At 43.1% G+C, this 21,561-nt stretch overlaps 1 protein-coding gene across 2 annotated transcripts in view; it reads right to left on the bottom strand.

The window, feature by feature from the left end:
* PEX5L (peroxisomal biogenesis factor 5 like) overlaps positions 1-21,561 on the bottom strand; it is a 690,633-nt gene that overhangs the window by 150,146 nt on the left and 518,926 nt on the right. For both annotated transcript variants that reach the window (XM_085633878.1, XM_085633879.1), the window contains one exon: positions 1,429-1,525. In XM_085633878.1, coding sequence (XP_085490004.1) covers positions 1,429-1,525 — 97 coding nt within the window. The remainder of the gene's footprint in view (positions 1-1,428; positions 1,526-21,561) is intronic.

Genomic DNA, 21,561 nt, shown 5'->3' with positions numbered 1-21,561 from the left:
TTTCCCAGACCCTGCCCTCCTTCAGCAACATTTAATGTATAGATTTTCAATTCTAATCTGGTTCATGAATAATGAAGCAGATTATGTGGCCAGGACACTAGATGGTGCCAGTTGGATGCTATGGTGACTCTCTCTCTGAGCTACATGTTTTTAATTCTTAGTAACACTCAGGTGCTGCGTATTGCACCTGGTTAAAATGGAAGAAGCATCCAGCCAGTTCCCTTATTAAGTTTTGGCACCAGGCCTCGTACTAATTTCTACAAGCCTGTCACAGGTGCAGTTGATTGTTATGCTCTTATTATGCCTGTTTTTGATCTACTTATTGTTCTGCCTGGTCAGTTATATATCCAGCCTTCAACTTGTATGAGCCTGTTGTGCAACTTTAAATCACAGTGCCAACACAATTGTCCTCAACCATTAATAGGACATCAAAATACAATGGGGTGCCCCAGTGTTCCTCAGAACCTGAGTATGTGTTAATAACTGCAATAATTGGTTCTGTCGGAATTTTGTTAAAAACAAGTAATTGAAGAGCTCAAAAACTATCTGGATGCTGCATTAAATGCTACATGGTACATAGCTATGTGAAACATACAAAAGGAAATAACAGACGTACACATGGGTCCGTTTTCATCATAAAGTATATTTGCATTATTTATGATCCAGATTGGAACATGATGAACCTTAAAAATGGGGTTGCTTCATACGTGAAGAAAGTGCAACAGTGCTTGTGCAGTGATTTGAGTGTAATGGTGCAAGAGAAGAAATATATGCAATATATAGATGTCATAGAATCAGTCTTAGTACAAGCTACGTTGGGACTGTCCAATGTGCCTCAGATAACTATTAATAAGAGGTAATGGGATATTCTTTATTTGTCCTGATGCGTGGGATTGGTTAGCTGGGTACAGGCTGTATAATTATGCCATCAACGTTTCAACCCTAATTGTGTATGGTGTTCATCAGAGGCTTCATCAGGATTGGGAATGGGAAGCAACCTGAAAGCAGGTTGAAAACAGTGTCTTATTGAATTCTTCTCAATCTACAAAAAGACCGACTATGGAGGCTTCTTCAATTTTAGACAGGTGCAATAAGCATCATGTTCCAATCTGAATGATACATTGTTTGAAAGAACTTTATTGAGTAACTGGTGGATCTTTTCAATTGATTAGTCTTAACAAAAATCCAAAATTAACTAACTGTTGTAGTTATCAACCATTAATTGGGGCAAAACATCAACGTTGCTAAGGTTCCTAAATTACACTCTAATATTGTAAAAACACCCTTGTCATGTCAAATATAAGAAAACCAAAGAACATACAGTAGCGAATAGATGACTCAGGATCATTTTGAAATATTTTTGGTTTATTTGGAGTACAATTATCTTCTCACTTGAATATTACATTCCAAAACAGTGCTTTTATTTACCTTAGATGCAGGCACTAATTCTAACTCTGGGGCTGGTTCAGTTTCAAAGGCACTCTTGCAACTAGTTAGTTCAGACTGCAACTTATTCCCTGAAGACCTGTAAAAAAAGGTAATGAGGCATTCATTATTTGACGCAGAATGGCTGAGATAATAATGTGCTCAGATATGCATTAGTCAGAGTGACTTCTTTACATCTGATTTGCTTTTAATCATTGGCAATTCTCGTATGAGCAGTGACTGTACCCTATTATACGTGTTCTATATCAGATGCATAAAACATGTCTAGGTTTCTTGATGATATAAGTTAGGGCCACATGTACTAGGTATTATTATGGTTGCAAACACTTCGGATAAGCATTTGCTACCGTAAAAATGTTTTTCAGATTTACTAGTCCCATTTAAGAGTAAGAAAAGTTTGTCTGGCTCCTAAATAGGATTGCAAACAGATACCGATCTGATACCTCAAAGGGATGTGTTGTTGGCTTCCCTTCCAAATATGGAATAAGTATTCTATGTTGCAATATATATTGTGACTGAAATCTAGTTCCAAAACTTTTACTGCTACCAAGACCTCAAAGGCAGTGTTGCGCCTTCCCCTTGGGCCCTCTTCCCCTTTGTTAATGTAAATAAAAGTTTGTTGAAGAGTAGGCAGTGGTCCAGGGAAATACTCCCAACTCTTAAACAAATTTTCAATATTTTTTTTCTTTATTTAAAAGCAAACACAGACATTGTGATGTAATGGGTCCAGCAGGCTACCATCCATGTGACAGCCTCCACTCACTGTGAGTTGAAATTTGCGACCTAGCTGATAATTGTTCATGAGGAAGGTTGGAATGTGACCCACTAATAATCAGATTTTAAGAACTGACCTATTAGTACATAGGTCAGTTATTAAAAATATTTTTGGTCGCAAAACTACAGGTCGCAATTTGTGAACAGTATTTTGAATTAAGGTATTTGTACATCTCAACTTAAGTCTGTTTGCATTCCTTTTGTGATCTAATTTAGGGCCTGATGTATGAAATTTCTATTAGCAAAAAGTGTTTTCAAAGTGAGCACTGACGTTTTGCGAATGGAAAGGAATTTTGCATATCGACCTATGTATTAAAAGGTTGGTTTACAAATTTCAGAATCATGGTTTGACACAGTCTAATATATCTTATCAATATTCAAGAGGTAGGTCGCAAATTGTGACTCACTAGGACTGGATGCCAAACACAGTGATGGTGGCCTACTGAAGTTAGCAGACCACTAAATTCTAAATTAAGTAGCTTTTATTCAAATGGAATGTGGAAACAGAGTTGCATTTAAAAAGAAACTTTTTTGTTTGTTTGTTTGAGAGTTAGCAGTGGTCCCATGGTCCACTGCTCAGTCCCCAACAAACTTTTGTTTGGATGCACAAATGGAAAGGGGTCCTAGGGGGAGCTCTTGCCATTTGTGAATGTGTTACCACCTCCTTTAAGGTGTCGATAAAATTTCAATAAAATAAAATTTCGATAAAATGATTTGCAGGATTTCAGTGTTTCAAATTTCAATGTTTGTAACCAGATTTCAGTTGCTAAGCATTGACACATTGCTTAATACATTGCATATTGGGTACACTGCCCAAAATGTGCTCCTGTCAAATAGTGATTTGTAATGGGTTTCTTTTACTGAATCACAAAATAGGTTTAGCACATAACGTAAAGCCATTTTGCAGTCGCAACCACTGCGATTTTGTGAATCACAGCCTTTGTAACTGCATAATGTCTTTGTACATCAGAGCCTAAAGTGTTTTGTACACATAAACTAACATGCAAATCGGTAAACATTAAGAAATGAAAACAAGTTTGGCAAGTATAGATTACTGTTCTTCATAACTATGTATTCATTAGAAATGCAAAGTTGAATAAGCATTATGCATCATGCATGCAGTAAGGTGCATGCTGCACTCTTAATGTACATGTGAACACTCCTACCTATACCGATGCCCAGAATCTATCATTTTAGCACCAGCCTGTCAATGGCAACCAGTACACTTGAGCCTGATTCAAAAACATTACCATACATCTGAACACATAGATTTTCATGATAAGTTGCCCAGCTAATTAGGATATGCATGGTAACTGATGATACAACACATATAGCAATTATAATTTGTGTGATAAAATATCATCAGATCATCAATTTTTATTAGAAGAAAAATGCCCTGTATATACCAAAAATGCCAATTTTAGTGTGGTAAGCACCAAAATCCATGTTATTCCCCAAAAGTTCATAATTGTGTCGCATTTATCACACCAACAAATTCTGACACAGAAGTGACGGATTTTATGAGGTGCGATAATTCTCGCATCCATCACTGGACTTCTCGTAATGAGGGCCATAGTGTACTGATTTATGAACATTCTGCTTTTGCAGGTGTTTTTCTGCGACAGTTACAGGTTTCCAGGTGGATTCCTAGAACGTTTTTGTGAATTCCTAAGTATATGTATATGCAGGTAGCTTTGTAAACATAAGTGTAAACAGTGTACTACAGTGTTTGAGAAAGAATACACTTGTATCAGTGCAATTCAGGGGTGTACCTATCAATTGTGCAGTGACAACAGGGCCTGGAAACCTGAGACCCTTTATTATTACTGCACATTACTGCTCATATAGCAATTACAGAGTCCAGTTTTAGGTCACAGTTCTAGACAGTGCATGCTCTGTCTCAAAAGAGACATGTTGTATATACTTTGTGGACTTCAGCCCGCCCATAGGCTTCCCATTTGCTGGTTCCATCGTTGCTCTTCTATTCTTTCTCCACATTTGTGTATGGCATGCATGAGTCATGCCTCTTCCTGTGTTTAGCACTCCCTGAGAACATGGACCAATTACTACTATCCATCCACTGCTCCCATTTAATGACCATTTTAGGATTTTTTTTTTCCTTTATTTAAGAGCCCTCATCAGGAACGCCCGTATTTTCACTTGCTCTGAGCGCAGTTGTAAACAGGGCTGTAAATCATATTCTTATCTTGTCACATTGGCTGAGAATTCAAAGACTGAGATCAAATGTCAGATGCTATTTTCACAGTGTGCCTGTTCCATGCCCCAACCCCCTCCTGCTTTGTGGCTTGTTCTAAAATGCTGGCACTCAAAGTACGGCCCACGGGCCACTTGCAGCCTGCCTGCCCTTTCCATGCAGCCACACTGGAAAACAACAGCAGTCACAGATTGAGTGCCATTTCTGCCTGTTGTGATTCCTGCCAGGAAAAGCATCAAAGGGGCATGCGTGGCAATCAGTGTCATGCCTGCTTACCTGCGCCCCCCGGCCTCATCTGCCTCTGTTACATCACTTGTTTGCGGTGTGGCAGAAGAAAAGGATTTTAAAAAGGGCACCCAGGTTGCTGTATTTATTTTCCAGCACAGAAATCCTGTCTTACCCACCCTCACCCTCACCTCACCACCCACGTCATTGCCAGCTATGACTCACCTACATACATTGCTGTCCCACTCAGCTACTCTGATGCTAAGCTGCCTGCAGAAGGGCACTTTGAAAGAAAAGGCAGCTCACGCACCTACTCAAAAATCTGTCTGCAGCTGGAGTTTCTTTTTAAAAAGTTAGTCAGCTTGCCAGGAGATGGGAGGTGCCTGGAGAACAGAGAGGAGGGGGGAGGAAAGGTTTGGTGAAGCAAAGTGAGGGGTGCAGAGATGGACGTCTTAACATAAAAAGTCTATATTTGTACTATCTAGTGAGGGGTTGAATATAAATTCTTGGCCTATTTTCAATCTTTAGTTTATGTAGCCACCCAACATCTTTTTTTTTTTTGTTTCAGCTTTTTTCTAAAGGAAGTTCGGCTTGGCATAGGAACAGGGCTCAACCGTCAACATACAACAAGTCCTGGTTGAATTCTGGGTATCCAAAGCCTGGGCATGCGAGCTGCGATAGCCTCATGGGGTGGTGCCAATGCTGGTCTTTATGCCCATGGCTACACAAATGAGTAATGGCGCATTAGCTGTGGCCACTTGGTTGCTGCATCTTAATGGAGAACAATTGCTGAAAAGCCTTGCCAAGACCTATTGGCTTTGCCAATGCTTGTTCTTGCTTGCACTAAGGCCAACAATACCCTTCCTACATCACAATCCGGACCAGATTTGCTCTTTTCTTGGTCAGGAGGCAATCTCTGATTGTTTCCAAGGTGGTAAAGTATTGCGAGAAGTTTTCAGCTTTCAAAGATAAACCTGTAATGGAACTCCAACTCCTAATTTGAAGAAGGATTTACCTAAGCATAATATTTCATCATATAAAAGTGAATTTGCTATTGTGAATCCAGCCATTTGCATATTTAAGTTGAACATGCAAGCACACATTTCTTTGTAAATTAGGCCCTTTGCAGGTTGGAATAAATGTAAATGAAATGAAGTAGCCAATAATTCTTTAATATGTGTTAAAAATAATATAATTTGATTGAGATTCCAAGACTTGGTTTCAAGCAACAATGTAATATTGCTTTTCTAAATTCATTCCATTTACAATGTGACATACAAGTAGGAATTATAAGTGACAAGGCTTTGAATAATAAGTAACAAATGGCCGAACTGGAATCTTTTTATGAGCTGCATGTGAAAAAGTTATACTGTGGCAATAAAAAAACATTTTTGGAAAATATTGTTTAAAATATTACAATGTGTATGACTTGGTGGAAAAGTAAGCACTGTTCATCATGCAGAACAAACTTCAGCATTTGGTGCCACTTGCAAAGATAATGTCATCCAGCCACTTTGGGCCCCATTCATAAAAGTAATCTGAGACAAAATCCTAACGTTACGACTTTTGATATTCACAAAGGGCATTTAGGAGTAGTAAAGTTAGGATTTTGTCTCAGTTAACCTTAAGTTTTGGTCTTAAGTTTAAATTAAGTAAAACTTAAGTGTAACTGGAACAAAATCCTAACTTTACTACTCCGAAATGCCCTTTGTGAATACTGAAAGTCATAAAGTTATGAGTTTGTCTCAGATTACTTTTGTGAATTTGGCCCAATTTATTTATTTTATGATTTAAGAGAGATAAAAACCTGTGTTGTCAGATAGAGTTGTTTGTTTTCTATGATATTTACAACTGAGTTTACATTTCTTATATCTGATGTATTTTTTGGTAAACTCAGCAAATTCAGAAAACGTATTATAGTAAAACATGTATAAAATAAAATGGCTGCCTCCTGGTGTGCTACTTTCAGACGGACAGCAAAAAACACATGGCGAATCTGCACACAATTAACTGGTCTTGTTCGCTGTGTGATTTGCACTCTCAACTTGCTTTTAAAATGTTTGGTTGTGGTAAAGTTATTAAAGAGCTTTCAGGTGAACAATACTGCAATTGAACCAAGTCGTATTTTTTGCAGTCTTACTGCAGGGGGCACTCTATCCCATACCTTAATATTAGGTAGGACGTGATTACAAGTGCCAGGCTAAATTTCAAGTGCCCGTATAAATTGCGACACCTCTGCAAAAGGAGCTTGGCATAGGTGCCACAAATACGAGTGGGTCAGATTTTTCCGACCCTTTGGATTCCCCTCATGGATATAAACAGGTTAAATCTGCCTCTATTTATTGGGTGAAAAGGACCAGTAAATACCAGGCTAGGCAGGTTTTAGTTAGGCCTGGGCGGAACACACAGAGTTTAACTCTGGGGAATTTTGCAGGTTTTCAAAAAACCCAGTGAGATTGTGCAAATGGGCGGAAATAGGCACGTCATGCTCCCCATGCTGTGATTTACCACCGGGAGCTCTTTCCGTGCTGAAATATCAGTGTGAACGGCACCACATGGCAAGCCAAAAGGCGCAGCTTCTCAAATTGAATTTGCTGAAGCTTGAGTAGATTTTCTACCCAAGCAGCAGCTTTGTGAACGTGAATGGTCATGACCTCCTGCGGCCGCCGTGTTGGAGAAATCTTGCTGAGTACCCTCCTAGCAACGGAAAAATGTGTTAGGGGACCTAAATCTCGCTCGCGCTCGCCAACTTACCATTAGCAAGTCAGGTGCAAGACAAAAACTCCGCCACATAGCGGTTGCCAGAATTTGGCCGGAACTCTGCATTACAAGTGTAAAGCGGAGTGGGCAAAACTTCGCTAACTCCGCCAACGGAGCGGAATATATCGCCCACCCCTAGTTTTAGGTTGGGAAGAACCAAACTGCACGTATAATTCCCCATTGCAATAGAAAAATGTGTAATCATTGCTATCTAGAACACCTGTTAAATTCTGAATTCCTTAGTGCCAGATACTCAAGCCTCTCATAATTGAGGCTATAGAGTGAGCTTTGGGTAGCCCTGCTCATGAATGGATAGCTTTCACGTTTATTACAGTTCCCGCCTTTTTTTGCCTAGATGAGTTGTAAAGTCCACTGTTTCTACTGCTGATGTGAGGGAACAATTTTTTTCTACCTTTTAGAGAACCATGGGTGTGCATCTCTTCGCTGGCACTCTAATCCCATCTCAGAAGCCCCGCGCCTAGGTCATTTGATTAACCCCTGCCAGCTACATACTTTTTTAAAACTCTTTTTGCCACCTCTGTTCCTGCTCCCAACACCAACCCCTGGCTTGTCCCATTTCATCATGTATCTCTTTTTCTCACCCTTTGTTTACAGCTTTATACATACTTTTGTATGTTTTGCCAAGGCCCCATAGCTGCACACATCTACCAGGCCACTGACCTCTGCATGACATCACACATAAACTTTATCATAGACCATCTAGAAACTGTGATTTAACAAAATTATGAGAACAAAAAAAATGCTAAATCCAAGATGACGTCCATGAGGGAGCAAGCATGCACCTGCATCCTCACACATGAATAGCTATCTTGGAATGTTGTTTGTCATTAAATAAAACTATCTTACCTAGTTTATTTGTAGTTTTTCCCTGATTGGGTGTGCCTTGCATGGCTGCTCCATGCAGTAACTTCACATGCCCAGCCACTTCCCTTCCCTGCAACACAAAGTAGTTCACAATTTCGTAGAAACAAATAAAATAACTGTTGTAAACTTGTCTCATTATTTGAACTGCCGCTCATCTCTGCGGGGATGGTACACAGGGTGTTCACCAGGAATTGTATGGGACTCAGCATGTCCCAGATACAGCAGAGAGGAAACTGATTCCATACACACACTATGGATGCGCCCAGTAATTCAGAATTATCGAGAACAAGTGATGTACGTAGATGAAGGGGTGGTTGGCTTGTTCATGTGGCTCTGTGTTGATCTTTGCAAGCTCGGATTATGTAGACAAAACACAAAGAAAACAAAAGTGATACGCAAATTCACTATGTTTTTTACGTACTAAACATAGAGTTGCTATACACTGTATATTGAGAGTGAAGTCACGTATAGACATAAATCAAGGACTTTTTTGAATGGGCAGATGCTGAAGAGCAACATAGTAACATTTGTCCCAAAACAAATGAGGACATTACCCTTGGAGAGACTATACTATCAGTATAGATCCGGATCTTGATGGTGTAAGAAAGTGCCTCATTTGCATGGTTAGCTTCCCGCTTTTTGCCTGGCTTTGATGTGGTTTCAAATGTTGTGCACAGGGTCCCTGCCAACCAGATCCCCTGTGCCAGTGCTTCTTCCCTAAAACAAACTCCAATTGGTACTTCTGCCCCCTTGTAAGTCCCTAGTAAATGGTACCCTGGATACCTAGGGCCTGGGAGCTGAAGAGTGTCCCTTGGGACCCCCTCACTGGGACAATGCCACTACCCTTACAGCCTGCATGCCCCTGTGAGGGAGAAAACTACCCTGTCTGGGTGCCGTGCCAGCTAGCACTGCCTGACAGCATAGGTATGTCACCCCTCTAGCAGGCTTCACAGCCTTAAGACAGGATGCACTATCAAACAGGTGAGAGCATAGCTGCCTGAGCAGATAGCCCCATTTCCTAATATTGTAAACGCCAGTGAAGCCATAGAGAGTACATGGGCTGGGAACTCAACAACTCGAGTTCCACAGCACCATCATGGGTTCAGTGAATACAGGATTGTTTGGTACAAAACTACTCCTTTCAATAAATCCACACTGATGACAGTGTGGGACTTATTGTACCATGTACCCAGAGGGCACCTCAGATGTGACTCCTGAATCCCTGTCAACCCTGGTGTGGTCTCTGACTGGCTGTAGGCAGCCAGCCACTAACAGACATGTTTCTGAACCCCTGGCTCTCTGGGACTGGATACAATGCACATCCTGGGCAGAGGTGTTTGGCCTCCTCCTCCAGGATGGGCCAGTTCTTGAAGAGGGAATCTTCAAAGGCCTGCCACTTTTGAAATGTGACCCGCAGTCTCTGCTGCTAGCAGCAGATGACAGCCCTTACACACCCACCTTGGCCGGGAAAACCGGCAGGAAAAAAAACAAAAACATACGAGGTGTGCCCACCTCTGCTAAACCCACCTAAGGTGGGGGAAGCGAAGTCAAGCACAACCTTCAGTCCCCGCCATCTTCAAGATGAGAGGACCCCTCCAATCAGGGCTAGCTTTATGCCCCCTCCCAGAGGAGGGTGGCATAATAGAGGGTGTATTCACCCCAGGTAAGGTGCCCATTGGCCCTACCTGTTACTACCCTAAAGCGCCTCCTTAATATAGTAGATATTAGAGAGCGGACCTGTCCAGAAGAAACCTACACCTAAGACTCTGGATCCAGGCGGACCCGCATCTTTTACCCACTCTGCTTCTGACACCCTTGGACCGAATCTGAGCGGCTCACCTGTGAAGTGAAGTCAACCCGACGATCCTGACCTCCTGTCCAACATTGGCTGACCTCTCCTGCTTCGACGATGGTGCCTTTATTCAGTAGCGGCTGGCATGGAACAAGAGTGGAGGGGTGGTGGGGTCGTGTGGGGGGTACAAGATGAAAAAAAACACTTACCTCCTCGCTGCGTCTCGAGTCCTCAGTGTCTCTCCTCCATCGTCCCTCGTCGTCTCTCTGCAGCCGGAATCAGGAAGCACACAGGCTCCCTCCCCTAAGCCATTTGCAACGCTGCAATGCAGCGTTGTGATTGGTCTGAGTGCTCAGACGGGGGATGGGAGGCAGGACATGATCCCCACCAAATTGTGTAATGCAGCCTGGTGGGGAAAATGCAAAGTGCGCATGACTGCTTGGTCGGCCCGAGAGGGCCGGCCAAGCAGTCATGACCACTCTGGAGTGCAGCAACCACTCCTTCTCCCGGACCTCATGGGAGCCCAGCCCAGCCCCACCCCACCCAACCTAGTTGATGTTAAAAATAAAATGATAACAGAAATAACTTCTGTTATTATGATGTTATTTTTGCTTTTACACTGCTCCGAGAACAGTGGGTCGACTATCCTCCACCCTAGCGGAGGAGACGCCGCTGCATTCAGTGTGAATCCAGAGGCTCCCCCTGCCTGGGACCGGCTCCGGTAAGAAGACTCCAACATCGAATGGAACCTCTGGTCCCGAAGCCCCTGGGCCTTGCTGAGCTGACCCGATGGTGCCCCTATGACCCCCTACATCCCAACTTAGCTCTGCTGTCATTGGTCTTCCTCTTGCAACTGCCGATGCCACTCCTGCAGCCTCTTTGTCGTCAGAAAAATCTCACTGAAAAGCATTGGGCGCCCGAAGTCGAAATTGCACCCGGCTGCCCCTGTGCCACTGGTGGTGTGTTTTTGGTGCTACTTTGTGGCCCCCCTGTGCTTAACCTAACCCTGAAAGCTTGGCCCCTGCAGCCGATTTACTTACCTGCAAGCAGTGTGGCTAAAGGAACCCCCAGTCTCGATTGGAAAGCATTGGGTCGAAGTCCGATTTTGACTGCTGCATCTGGCCGCCCCTGTGCCACTGGTGGAGTTGTCTTGGTACTTACCTGACCCCTGGCCTTTGCTGTAAGTTAAATACTTACCTGTTTAACCGCAATATTGTTTTCCCCATAGGATAAAATTAGACAGTGTGAAAAAGTTTCTAAGTTTCGATTTTAAAAAGTAAAAAGTGATTTTTATTCAAATGTACTTACCTAATTACGAAGACTTGGGTCTTAAAATAAAGTGCAAACAAAGTATAATTTTATAACATTGATCTGGATCTCCTTCTTGAGTCGTGTGTCCAATATTGATCACTGAAGGGGCACCACCATCAAAAAACTGCAGATACTGCAAAATTGTGCTGCACGTCTGCTTATGAATACAACTAAGCCCCTCTCAGCCAAGCCGGAGCTTGCATCACTCCACTGGCTGCCCATTCAAGAGAGAGTCCAGTTTAAGGCTTTGTGTATTACACACAAAGCACTCTCAGGCTGAGGCCCTCCCTCTATCAGATCCATTATTCAACCTTATTGTTCCAATAGGACTTTAAGGTATGATAATAAACAATTGGCGGTAGTTCCAAAAATAAGAAAAACACAAAGCGGAGGACGTCGCTTCTCGTACAATGCTGCCAAATTGTGGAATCTTTTGCCTCTTGGTATCCGCCTGGAGCCAAACTACCTGACCTTTTGAAAGCAGATAAAAATGTATCTGTTTCCCTAATCACTGCCCGTAGTTGAAGCTGCACCGTTATTAGCGCTGGGATGCCCCCGGGTAGCCATGCGCTTTAGAAATGCCTCTTCATTCACTGTTATGCAATAAATGTCTTACACTCCTCTGAGTTAGGCCTTCGGCTGCTCACCCACACTACCACTAATAGAGCACTTTGGGTTTTACATTAAACTCTGTACACTTTTGGGGAACGCCTGGGTTCTGTGCATGGTATTAGCACCTTGTGATAATATCATATACAGAGCCAGGTTTCCACAGATTGTCTCACCCTCCCCCCCAACAATCCTATGAGTACTACCTTGGAATGGGCACGTTGCACAATAGAAAGGCATAACCATATTGCTTCATTGCCTTTTGTTTATATAAGTTGTAGTGTGGGTGTCTAAGCACTTTAGGTAAAAAAATAAGCAAAAAGAATGCTGAACAATGCAAACATTCACCCCCAGTCACAGAGATCTGGGTTTAATCCACTGTTCTTTTGCTCACCTCACCACCCCAGTTTGGACACAGCCATAGCAAATCATTCTTGATCCTGCTCCTCATGAGAACAGCCCAGCCTGAACTGCCAAGTCATGTATACCCTGGACCGGAAACAAGCATTCTGGACCAGTTTCGGGGTATCACCCCTCATCAGCTAGGCTAGCTTGAAATCAGTGGCGCAATGAGAGCGGGAAGGGCATACCCTTTCTACTTAGGGCGAAAAAAGCAAAAAGAACAAATGATGGACGGAATGCTGAACAATGCAAACATTCACCCCCAGTAACCAAGATCTGGGTTTAATCAATCGTTCTTTTGCTCACCAAGTCACCCCACTTTGGACCCAGCCCTATGCAAATCAGTCTTGACCCTGTGCCGCATCAGCCCCGACTGCAAAGCCAGTTCCTCCCTGGACCGGCAACAAGCATCCTGGGACCGGTTTAGGCTTGGCAGTTTGGACTGGACTGTTCTCATGAGGAGCTGGATGGGTCCAAACTGGGGTGGCGTGGTGAGCAAAGAAACGATTGATTAAACCCAGCTTTCTGACCATCATTTGGTCTTTTCGCTTCAAGCGTTATAGGTAGGCACAGTCTGTCTATGCCGAGGAATTGGCTGTCATTATTATCTGCCTTGGAAGGGCTTACGGCTCAGTGAAGCTTGGCCATCATTAAAGCAAATGGGCATCGTGTTCCCCCCTTATACCGCGGAGCTATTGGAGAACTACTTGTTAATGCTTTTTTATCTGTGTATGTTGACGTTTGGATTACTGCTGTAGGGAGAATACCCTGAGAACGCCTTTGTGACTGTCTGCGTTATTTATAGATGATTTATGTTGGTTATGGCTGAAATAAAAAATACATTAAAAAACGTTCATGGTTTTGATTTCTGATGACATATGATTAATGATCACATTTTTCACTGTAGAAAAATATGTCACATTGGTCCCTATTTCTTCTACAGTACAAGTATTTTTCTGTGCGGATTTAGAATTTCTATTGTGAACAACATATTCTGACGGATACACACATATTTGTTGTTACAGAGGAAAAACACTGATTGTTACTTTTGCAGCATAACTTGAACTGAATATTTCTCGGGCTTTCATCTAGATTCATTTCTAAAACACGTGGCTTATTAACTAATGCATGTTGAATACAACTGCTTTATTGTGCACTATTTGGTGTTCGTAACTAAATGCATAGGAAGTGATTTCTGATATCCAATTCGAGAAACCGGTGGCATTCTAGTGCAGAGTGTTCAAAGTTAACTCACCAAAATGGCGGAAGTGACATAGCATGACCTTTGACCCTGAACCATGTCACCACAGGAAGTGATATCACAGAGCCTCTGGAAATCATAGAAGCTAAAGGTCTCATTTATGAGGCCCCTGGCGGCACCTTTGCGCCACCGGAGCGTCACTTTTTTTATGCTCCGGTGGCGCAAGGTGCCGCAGCATATTTACAGGGCCTTTTTACGTGGCTTTTCATGGCCTTGTAAATATGTGCCCCATTCACGCTTGAAAGGGGAGTTCCAGGGGTGTTGCTGTGGGTGTTCCTATGCAACACCCATGGAATCTGAAGCATTCCCAGATTTATGAGGAATCGTAAACCTGGATATGCGTCAGATTCTAATGCCACCCCAGGGGTGGTTTCAGGGAGGCGCAACAAGGAAAAATATCCTTATTTCTCCTCGTTGTTTTCCTCTTTCTTTGTGTGCAAACACCTCTTGTGATGGTTTTTGGTATCCCTTCCTGCACAAAATCAATCACCACCACAACGCAGCACCCTTGCACTGTGGCGCAAGGGTGCCTCCATTGGTGCATGGCAGCCCATTGTGCACCAGCACTGGAGAAAAAGACAGGAATGAGCCGTATCTCATAGATACAGTGCATTCCTACCCTTTTCTTTTGACGCAGGGCAGCACATCCCATACTGCAGTGCCCTGCGCGAACACCTCATAAATGAGGCCCTAGGTGACCAAAATACTAAGCAACATATAGCCAAAACATCCTCTTACCCAGCATGCCGATGGAGAAAACACAACTGGAATATCATGAACTCTTTTACCCTTGCAGTATTGAGGAGGCTCTGCCATATAGCCACCTCACTGCCTGCCTAATGCAACCAGTGTAATGCAGACGATAGAATGAGCAGTGTAGACAATCTACCAAGCAACAGTTGAGGGAGCTGCAGGATCTGAGCATTTGTCCCAAGACACAGACCAACATGCACATCTATTGCTTAACAAGGTCTAGCGTGTGAGGTTAGGTCTGCCACAGTAGAGAACTCTGGCTTAGCATAGGTAGAAACCAAGAGATGCTGTCACTGTACAAGAGAGGCTTACAACAGGCTTTCTGAAGCCTACAAACATGCAACAGGCCCGTGCAGGTAAGAGTGGTGGGGCAGTGGGGCCGGGTTGGAGGGGGGGGCTTCAACAGATGACGTGAATGAAAATGTATTATTTATTTAATTTTCCCTCCTGGTCGTCTGTCGAATCCCCCCCAACACGGCCCACCGCTCTTACCTGCACTGGCCGCTCCTGCCACATAGACTTTATCCCAGTCCCTTTTTCCTCCCCATATTGGGTTCTTGTCCCCATAAGCTTTAAATGCACCCCCAGTGACACTGTGCACCCTGCAACAATCACTTTGGACCCTGTTCATTTATACAGTGGGGCAGTGATGTTTTAAAAATGCCTATATTCCAAAAATTCAACGAGGCAGCTCTAGGCCAATCCACTGATGGGCAGTGACACTTACGGTGACACTGTGTGGCCTGTGACACCAGTAGATTTTGGGCAAAGAGGGGTGCTGGGAGTGAAGTGTCTGAGGAGTGGGGCCAGTAGACATGTAATACCGAGAGCTTCTGGTGCCTCTTGGGGTATTTTTTAAATTGCTATACTATATTTGCTATATTACAGATTCTCATGGCAGTGTTAAAATAGTAATAGGCAATGTTTAGCCCGTGCCATTATGCCCCTCGAGATACTGATGAACCGTGTCATGATTAACAGCGACAATAGTACTCAAAATGTAGATCTTGGAAGGATGCAATGGAGAGTAGATAGTGAGACTATTTTAACTTTTGACATTCACAACAAGCAAATTTGTGTACAGATTTTCCCTGTCGGCTTAAAGAGGATACATTTGTATTTTCAAAGAAGACCTTTAAGAACACCGGCCCCTAAATGTGCAGTAATTTAGAGCCACAGAAATCATATGTTCATAACTCTGATCATATGTTTCTTCTCAGCTCACTAACAGTATACACACTTGGGAGATGGTGCGTGTGTGATATAGCTGTTTTGCTGAATGCATTGCTTTGCAGTAATGAAAATTCATACTCTAGCTAACTTAAGGCACACTAGGCCTCAGACTCCATTGGCTTCAGACTCCATCTTGACTGTGCCGTTTCAGTGTGCCACATGAATGGATTTTTATTTTCATGCATCCATAGACTGAAAATTAAACGTGTACCGCAGAGAAGGACGAAGACCTTAACAGACTGTTTTGAATAAAGTATACACATTCAAGGTTAAATCTAAGTGTACCAGAGAGAACCACATGCTATGTAGGCCAGGGCGGAGTTCAAGGAGAACTCCGCAAAGTGACCAAAAAACTCTGCTGTGCTATGCGGAGTTCCGCACGCGGCGGAGTGTGATATGTCACACAGATTTTTAGAGCTGCTTCTTTCTGCCGGTTGAGTAGATGTTCTACTCGAGTGGCAGCTTCCTCAATGCGAGTGGAAGGTTTCACAACGTGAGCAATAGCGACCTGCTCCAACCGCCCGCATTGAGAAATGTCGCCGGGAGGAGGTCTGGAGTAAAATTTTCCTTGCTTGTCATCTTAACGTTGGGGAACCTGGAAGAGAAAAAACTCTGCTCCGCACCACCACGCAGAGTTTTTCGGAACTCTGCGCTCTACGCGGAGTTGAAAAAACTTTGCAAACTTCAGGAGTGGAGCCGAATTCATCGCCTAATACTAAGTACCTTTACTGTTCCATGTGCAGATCTTGCCCATGAGAAGCTCTTCGTAATAGAATTGTGAGAATCCCGTTGAATGTATTCAGTTGTAAATGTCTCTTGTTTGCTCATTGCTGATTAGTTTAGAGCTTGTGATCCATTTACTACTGTACAGAATGTATGAAATCCTATGTTAAGATTCCTTTATAAGAGTCTGATTTCTTGTGGGGAGAGCCTTTCCACTTATTTCGGAGACGAATCTATTGGAATTCTTCTCCATGTTTTACTCTGTATTTTGATGAGCCAAACTTCACTGAGTTCCTGACAGATTCAATACTTCAAATCGATTTTGATTATGTTGAATTAACTACTCTATGACAAAAGTTTTAAAAATAAAACCTTTAAGACTTCATTGTGTTTCATTCTTGTAGACCAAATGTGTTCTACATCCCTGTTATTTGAAATTGCCACCTTTATCATCTTAAATGGAGACGGGTCCAACAGGAACTACTACACTGCTCCCGATCCATCAAGGCACGGGTTGGGATAAGATGTGTGTGTTGTGTGTGTGTGTGTGTGTGTGTGTGTTGTGTGCGTGTGTATGCGTGTGTGTGTGTTGTGTGCATGTGTGTGCATGTGTGTGCGTGTTGTGTGCGTGTGTGTGCGTGTTGTGTGTATGCGTGTATGTGTGTGTTGTGTGTGTGTGTGCATGTGTGTGTGTATGTGTGTGCATGTGTTTGTGTGTTGTGTGTGTGCATGCGTGTGTGTGTATTGTGTGCGTGTGTGTGAATGTGTTTGTGCGTGTATGCGTGTGTGTGTGTGTGTATGTGTCTGTGTGTGTGTGCGAGTGCGTGTGTGTGAATGTGTGCACGCACGCGTGTGTGTGGGTATGCCTGTGGTCATCATTTAGCTGGCTTGAGACGTGTTGTGAAAACGCAATTCTAAAAATAATAGAAAAGCATTTAATGAAAATACATTACATTATTTTGTAAACAGTGGTAACAACTCAGTATTATGGACTTTGTAAAAACAACACACAGCGTTAACACACTGAAATCTAAATTTTACCTGTGAAAAAACAGGCTTATAACCCACTGAGCTATCTTCTCAAGTGATATATACCTTAAATCTGTCTATTTATGGAAAGTAGGCCAAACCTCATTATTTTCTCAAGGTGGCAACTAAGCAAATAAATGCCGAAAAGTAAAGCAGTGAATTCTAAAAATGCACTGACACGTCTTGTGACTATGACTTTACGGTCATTGTAAGTGTCAACAGTTGTCAAGCGTTTTTCTCCTTTTTTCCCAGCCCTATTTTTCACCATAAATTCTGCCTCTTTCCCCCCTTTCTTTGAGCCCTTCACTATCTCTGCTAATGTCATGTATCTCACCCTGTCAAGCTTAAAGTCCTGTGCAAAAGACCGCAAATGCCAGCCATGCCAGGAGTGCTGAGCAGGGCCAGACTGGGAAACCAAAAGCTGCCCTGGCGAAAATGTCAAAACAGCCTGCTTCCTTTGTCTCCTTGCACAACATCTCTCTTTCCTTCCATCTAGTCTCTGTCTCTATTTCTCTCCTTTCTCTCTCTCTTCTCCCTTTCTGATTACTTTCTGTCTTCCTTATCCCTCTGGTTCTCTCTTTTTCTCTCTCTTGAAAACTCCCCATGCCTGCTACAATTAACCTCAGGGAACTGGGGAGTGATAGAGGCACCTGCCTCAGGCTTTCAAAACCAGCCTCCAAGAGCTCCAGCTCACAGGGGAAATGCCCTGTGTAAGGCAGGGCATGTCCAACTTTGCTACAGAGGTGTTCTGGCATTACTGCATCCTGTTGCTGATCATCTTTATTATACAGCAACTCATCCTCCATTTGCTCAATAATTATTTCGGAGGTGTAAGAAATTGGATTTTTATGTGGGATAGGCAACTGTCCACCGCATTGAGTAATCACAGACCTCATCAGGGTGAACCTTCAGTCAGTAAATTAACATGATCTCAACCCCCTGATAGTCTATTCCTGTTCCCAATCAGAAGTTAGCACTTATTATATGTAATAAGGTAACCCAATGTTATCCTATGTGAGAGGTAGGCCTCAAAGTAGTGAAAAAATAATTTGGGAATTTTTCGCCATATAAAACTTAAAAGCACATGTCCTACCTTTTATATACTATGCACCCTGCCTTATGGACTGTAGGGGCCTACCTCAGTAGTGACTTATATAAATTAAAAAGGGAGGTTTAGGCCTTACAAAAGGTTTATTTGTCCAGGTCAAATAGGCATATTAAAACTGCACACAGGCTGCACCGTCAGGCCTGAGACATGATTTCAAGGGCTACTTAAGTGGGTGATACAACAAGTGCTGCAGGCCTGGGTACACGTAGTACCATGTTACTTGGGGGTTATAAGTAAATTAAACGTGGCAATCAGGCGTAGGCCAATTTTACCATGTTTAAAGGAGTGCGCACAAGCACTTTAGAACTGGTTAGCAGTGGTAAAATGCACAGAGTCCTAAAGCCAACCAAAACAAATTTCAGCAGACAGGAGGGGTGACGGCAAAATGTTTGGGGGAAGACCACACCAAAGGCTGTCAGGTATTTGACTTTATGTGTTTGCTGTAGTACAGTGTTGTGGAGTTGATAATTCAGCATTCTTCAGACATCTCCTTGAGGGTACTTCAGGCCTTGGTAACAGACTCAGGATACTACGGGACCGCTCTAATGAAAATTATGCAAGCTTCAGCACAATAAGGATTACATTCTCAAGGAACAGCTCCAACAAGGGCCCACCACATTCTTCATGGGGACCCCGTAAATCTGATGTTATTTCATTGTGCCAACCGTTCTGCATCTTCAGCTCTAGCATCTGGGATTCATTTGGAGCTTTATAACAGTAGTGCACATATCAGATGTAAATGTAAATGTAGGTGTACTTGTAAAGCGCACTGTGACTCCATAGAGTATCCTGGCGCTGAAGACCGCTGGGGAACCCGTCCTGGTTTTCCCAGTGAGATGGTCCCTTTCTGGGTATCTCCAAGGTGAAACCAGGCATCCCCAGCGTCTGTGGGGGGCCGTTGTAGAGATGAGGCAAGCTTAATGCCCAGAGTTGCCGAGTGTGTTCCTGGTTAGAGTAGGTACCGAGGCGAGAATTATCGAGTCCGTTTTGACCCTGGTCCACGACCCTGCCGTGTCGGGAATTGAACCCTGGTCCCTGGCCAATTCTCTGCTTACGGGTCTGCTGCCTCTAACCAGTGAACCACACCTCTCCACAATGAATATGTTTGCTATGAACGTTTCTACTACCGTCTCAGTGACCTTCATCCACTGTCCAACTTTCTGCAAATCAGCCAACAACAAATTTATCAACCAAGATCCTGTCTATTTTAGTCTCCAAGGCATTGCGTAAGTTATATATGGAGTTAAGAAAATCTAGCGGTGACATCTCGTGGGTCACCCCTTCTTCAGACAGTTCTGCTGTCCCCCTATCTCAGGTACAAAATCCTTCCATATATGCATTACTGTATTGCTTTTTGTGCCTTCTGTATGGTGTGAGTGAACATTCAAAGCAACTCATCTTTTCGCAAGCAGGCAAAGCTCTTCCTCACTAATACCCATGCATACTATGTAGCCCCCATATCTGAAAGTTAGGACCATCAGGGGCAGATCAGAGAGTCACTCTTCTGTTCTCCTTCACTTCAGTATACTGCCTGCGGCCAATCAAATGGTTTTCTTCAATCTCCAGGTCCCACAGTATCATTTAACCCGAAGCTGACGGTCTACTTCTCAGCCCCACAGTATCATCCAGAAAATATCACTTACATCTAGTCTCCTGTCAGGGAGAGATCTTACAAAAGTGTTTCCCTGTCTTTCAGCAGCTTTTTTTTGTCTGAGTGTTCAGGCAAATCTTCTTCTTCAAACTTCATTCCATAGCTATACTTCCCTAAGAATTCCCAGAATCCCTTGAGCCCAGGACTTAATGTCTTCATGTGATCTGGTTTGCCATGAGTACGTTTCTCTGGATCTCGGTCCTTTTGCCTCAGCATCCCCAGAGCCTGCCCCCTCTCATACTTTCCCGTGCAGTCTTGCTTCTTGCTCCAGGTGGAGGAGCTCCGCATAGGATCTTCAGAAAACACAGTACAGAACAGCCGCAGCCTCAACCTTCGCCGATGGGCTCACCCAGACTCAGCCCACCAAAACATCTCAAGATATCTCCTCTGCACATCGGGAGAGTCAACATCTCATGGCCGAAGCCACCAGCCCAGGATCCTAAGTTGAGGCTGAGAGACTTCTCACCTCCACTGCTCACAGAGCTCCCCTTCGGACTATGGCTGTTATTTGCACAGGCAACCACCATCTTAAGTTGCCCAGACATAACCAGGAGCACCCACCATCCATGGGCTCACAGGAAGAAGGGAGCATTATCTCCCCTCCAGTGGGTCTCCATCAAAGTGTGAAACTCAAATACTCCGAAAGGTTTCTCTTCAAAGTGCATTATTCATGTAGAATTTAGATGTAATTTAGAAGAACTTGCTCAGCCATCTTGCTGTCTATGCTTCACTGTTACAAAAAATAAATTAATTTGCTAATGAACAGAATTGTGTGGAAATTAAAATACCATCGAAAGGGCAGCAATCATGTGCCAAAAAGCTGGCATCTTAATGCTTGGTGCTGCTAATATTATGTATGTCCATTTATAGATGACTGTACATTCCAGGGTGGGTTCAGTAATTTCACAGTGATTGTTAAATCATCCAGGGGCTATTGATTACGGAAAAAGCTCACCTAATATCTGTGGATAGTAGGTGTCACATAGGCAGGTGGAGAGGTCTTTCGGCAGGGCGGAAGGGTAGTAGCTGCAACATTTATAGATTCCTAAATGACACCAACTCACAAGTGAGTTTAATTTGCTCTAAAGTGTATTGTTGTATCTTGGTCCTATGTTTACATCACCGCGAGTTGCAAATGGCCCCCCTTCGTTTCATCTGAAAATTTCGGCTTGGGAAACATAAAAACAAGTCATTGCAGAAATGAATAGATTAATAAATTAATTCTTGACACAAACAAACTTAGATTTTGAAACCAAGAATTGATTCTTCAAAAAAGAAATTCATTTTTGGAAAAACAAGCAATTTGTTTAAAAATAAAACTAAGGGATTTGCAAGAAGTGGTACCAGAATATTGTTGTCAGAATATCTACCGGATTTTAATATT

The sequence above is a fragment of the Triturus cristatus genome, chromosome 11 (genome assembly GCF_964204655.1).
Source record: "Triturus cristatus chromosome 11, aTriCri1.1, whole genome shotgun sequence".
Classification (NCBI taxonomy): domain Eukaryota; kingdom Metazoa; phylum Chordata; class Amphibia; order Caudata; family Salamandridae; genus Triturus; species Triturus cristatus.
Note: the sequence above shows the minus strand (reverse complement) of the source record. Positions and strands in the feature narration are given on the sequence as shown.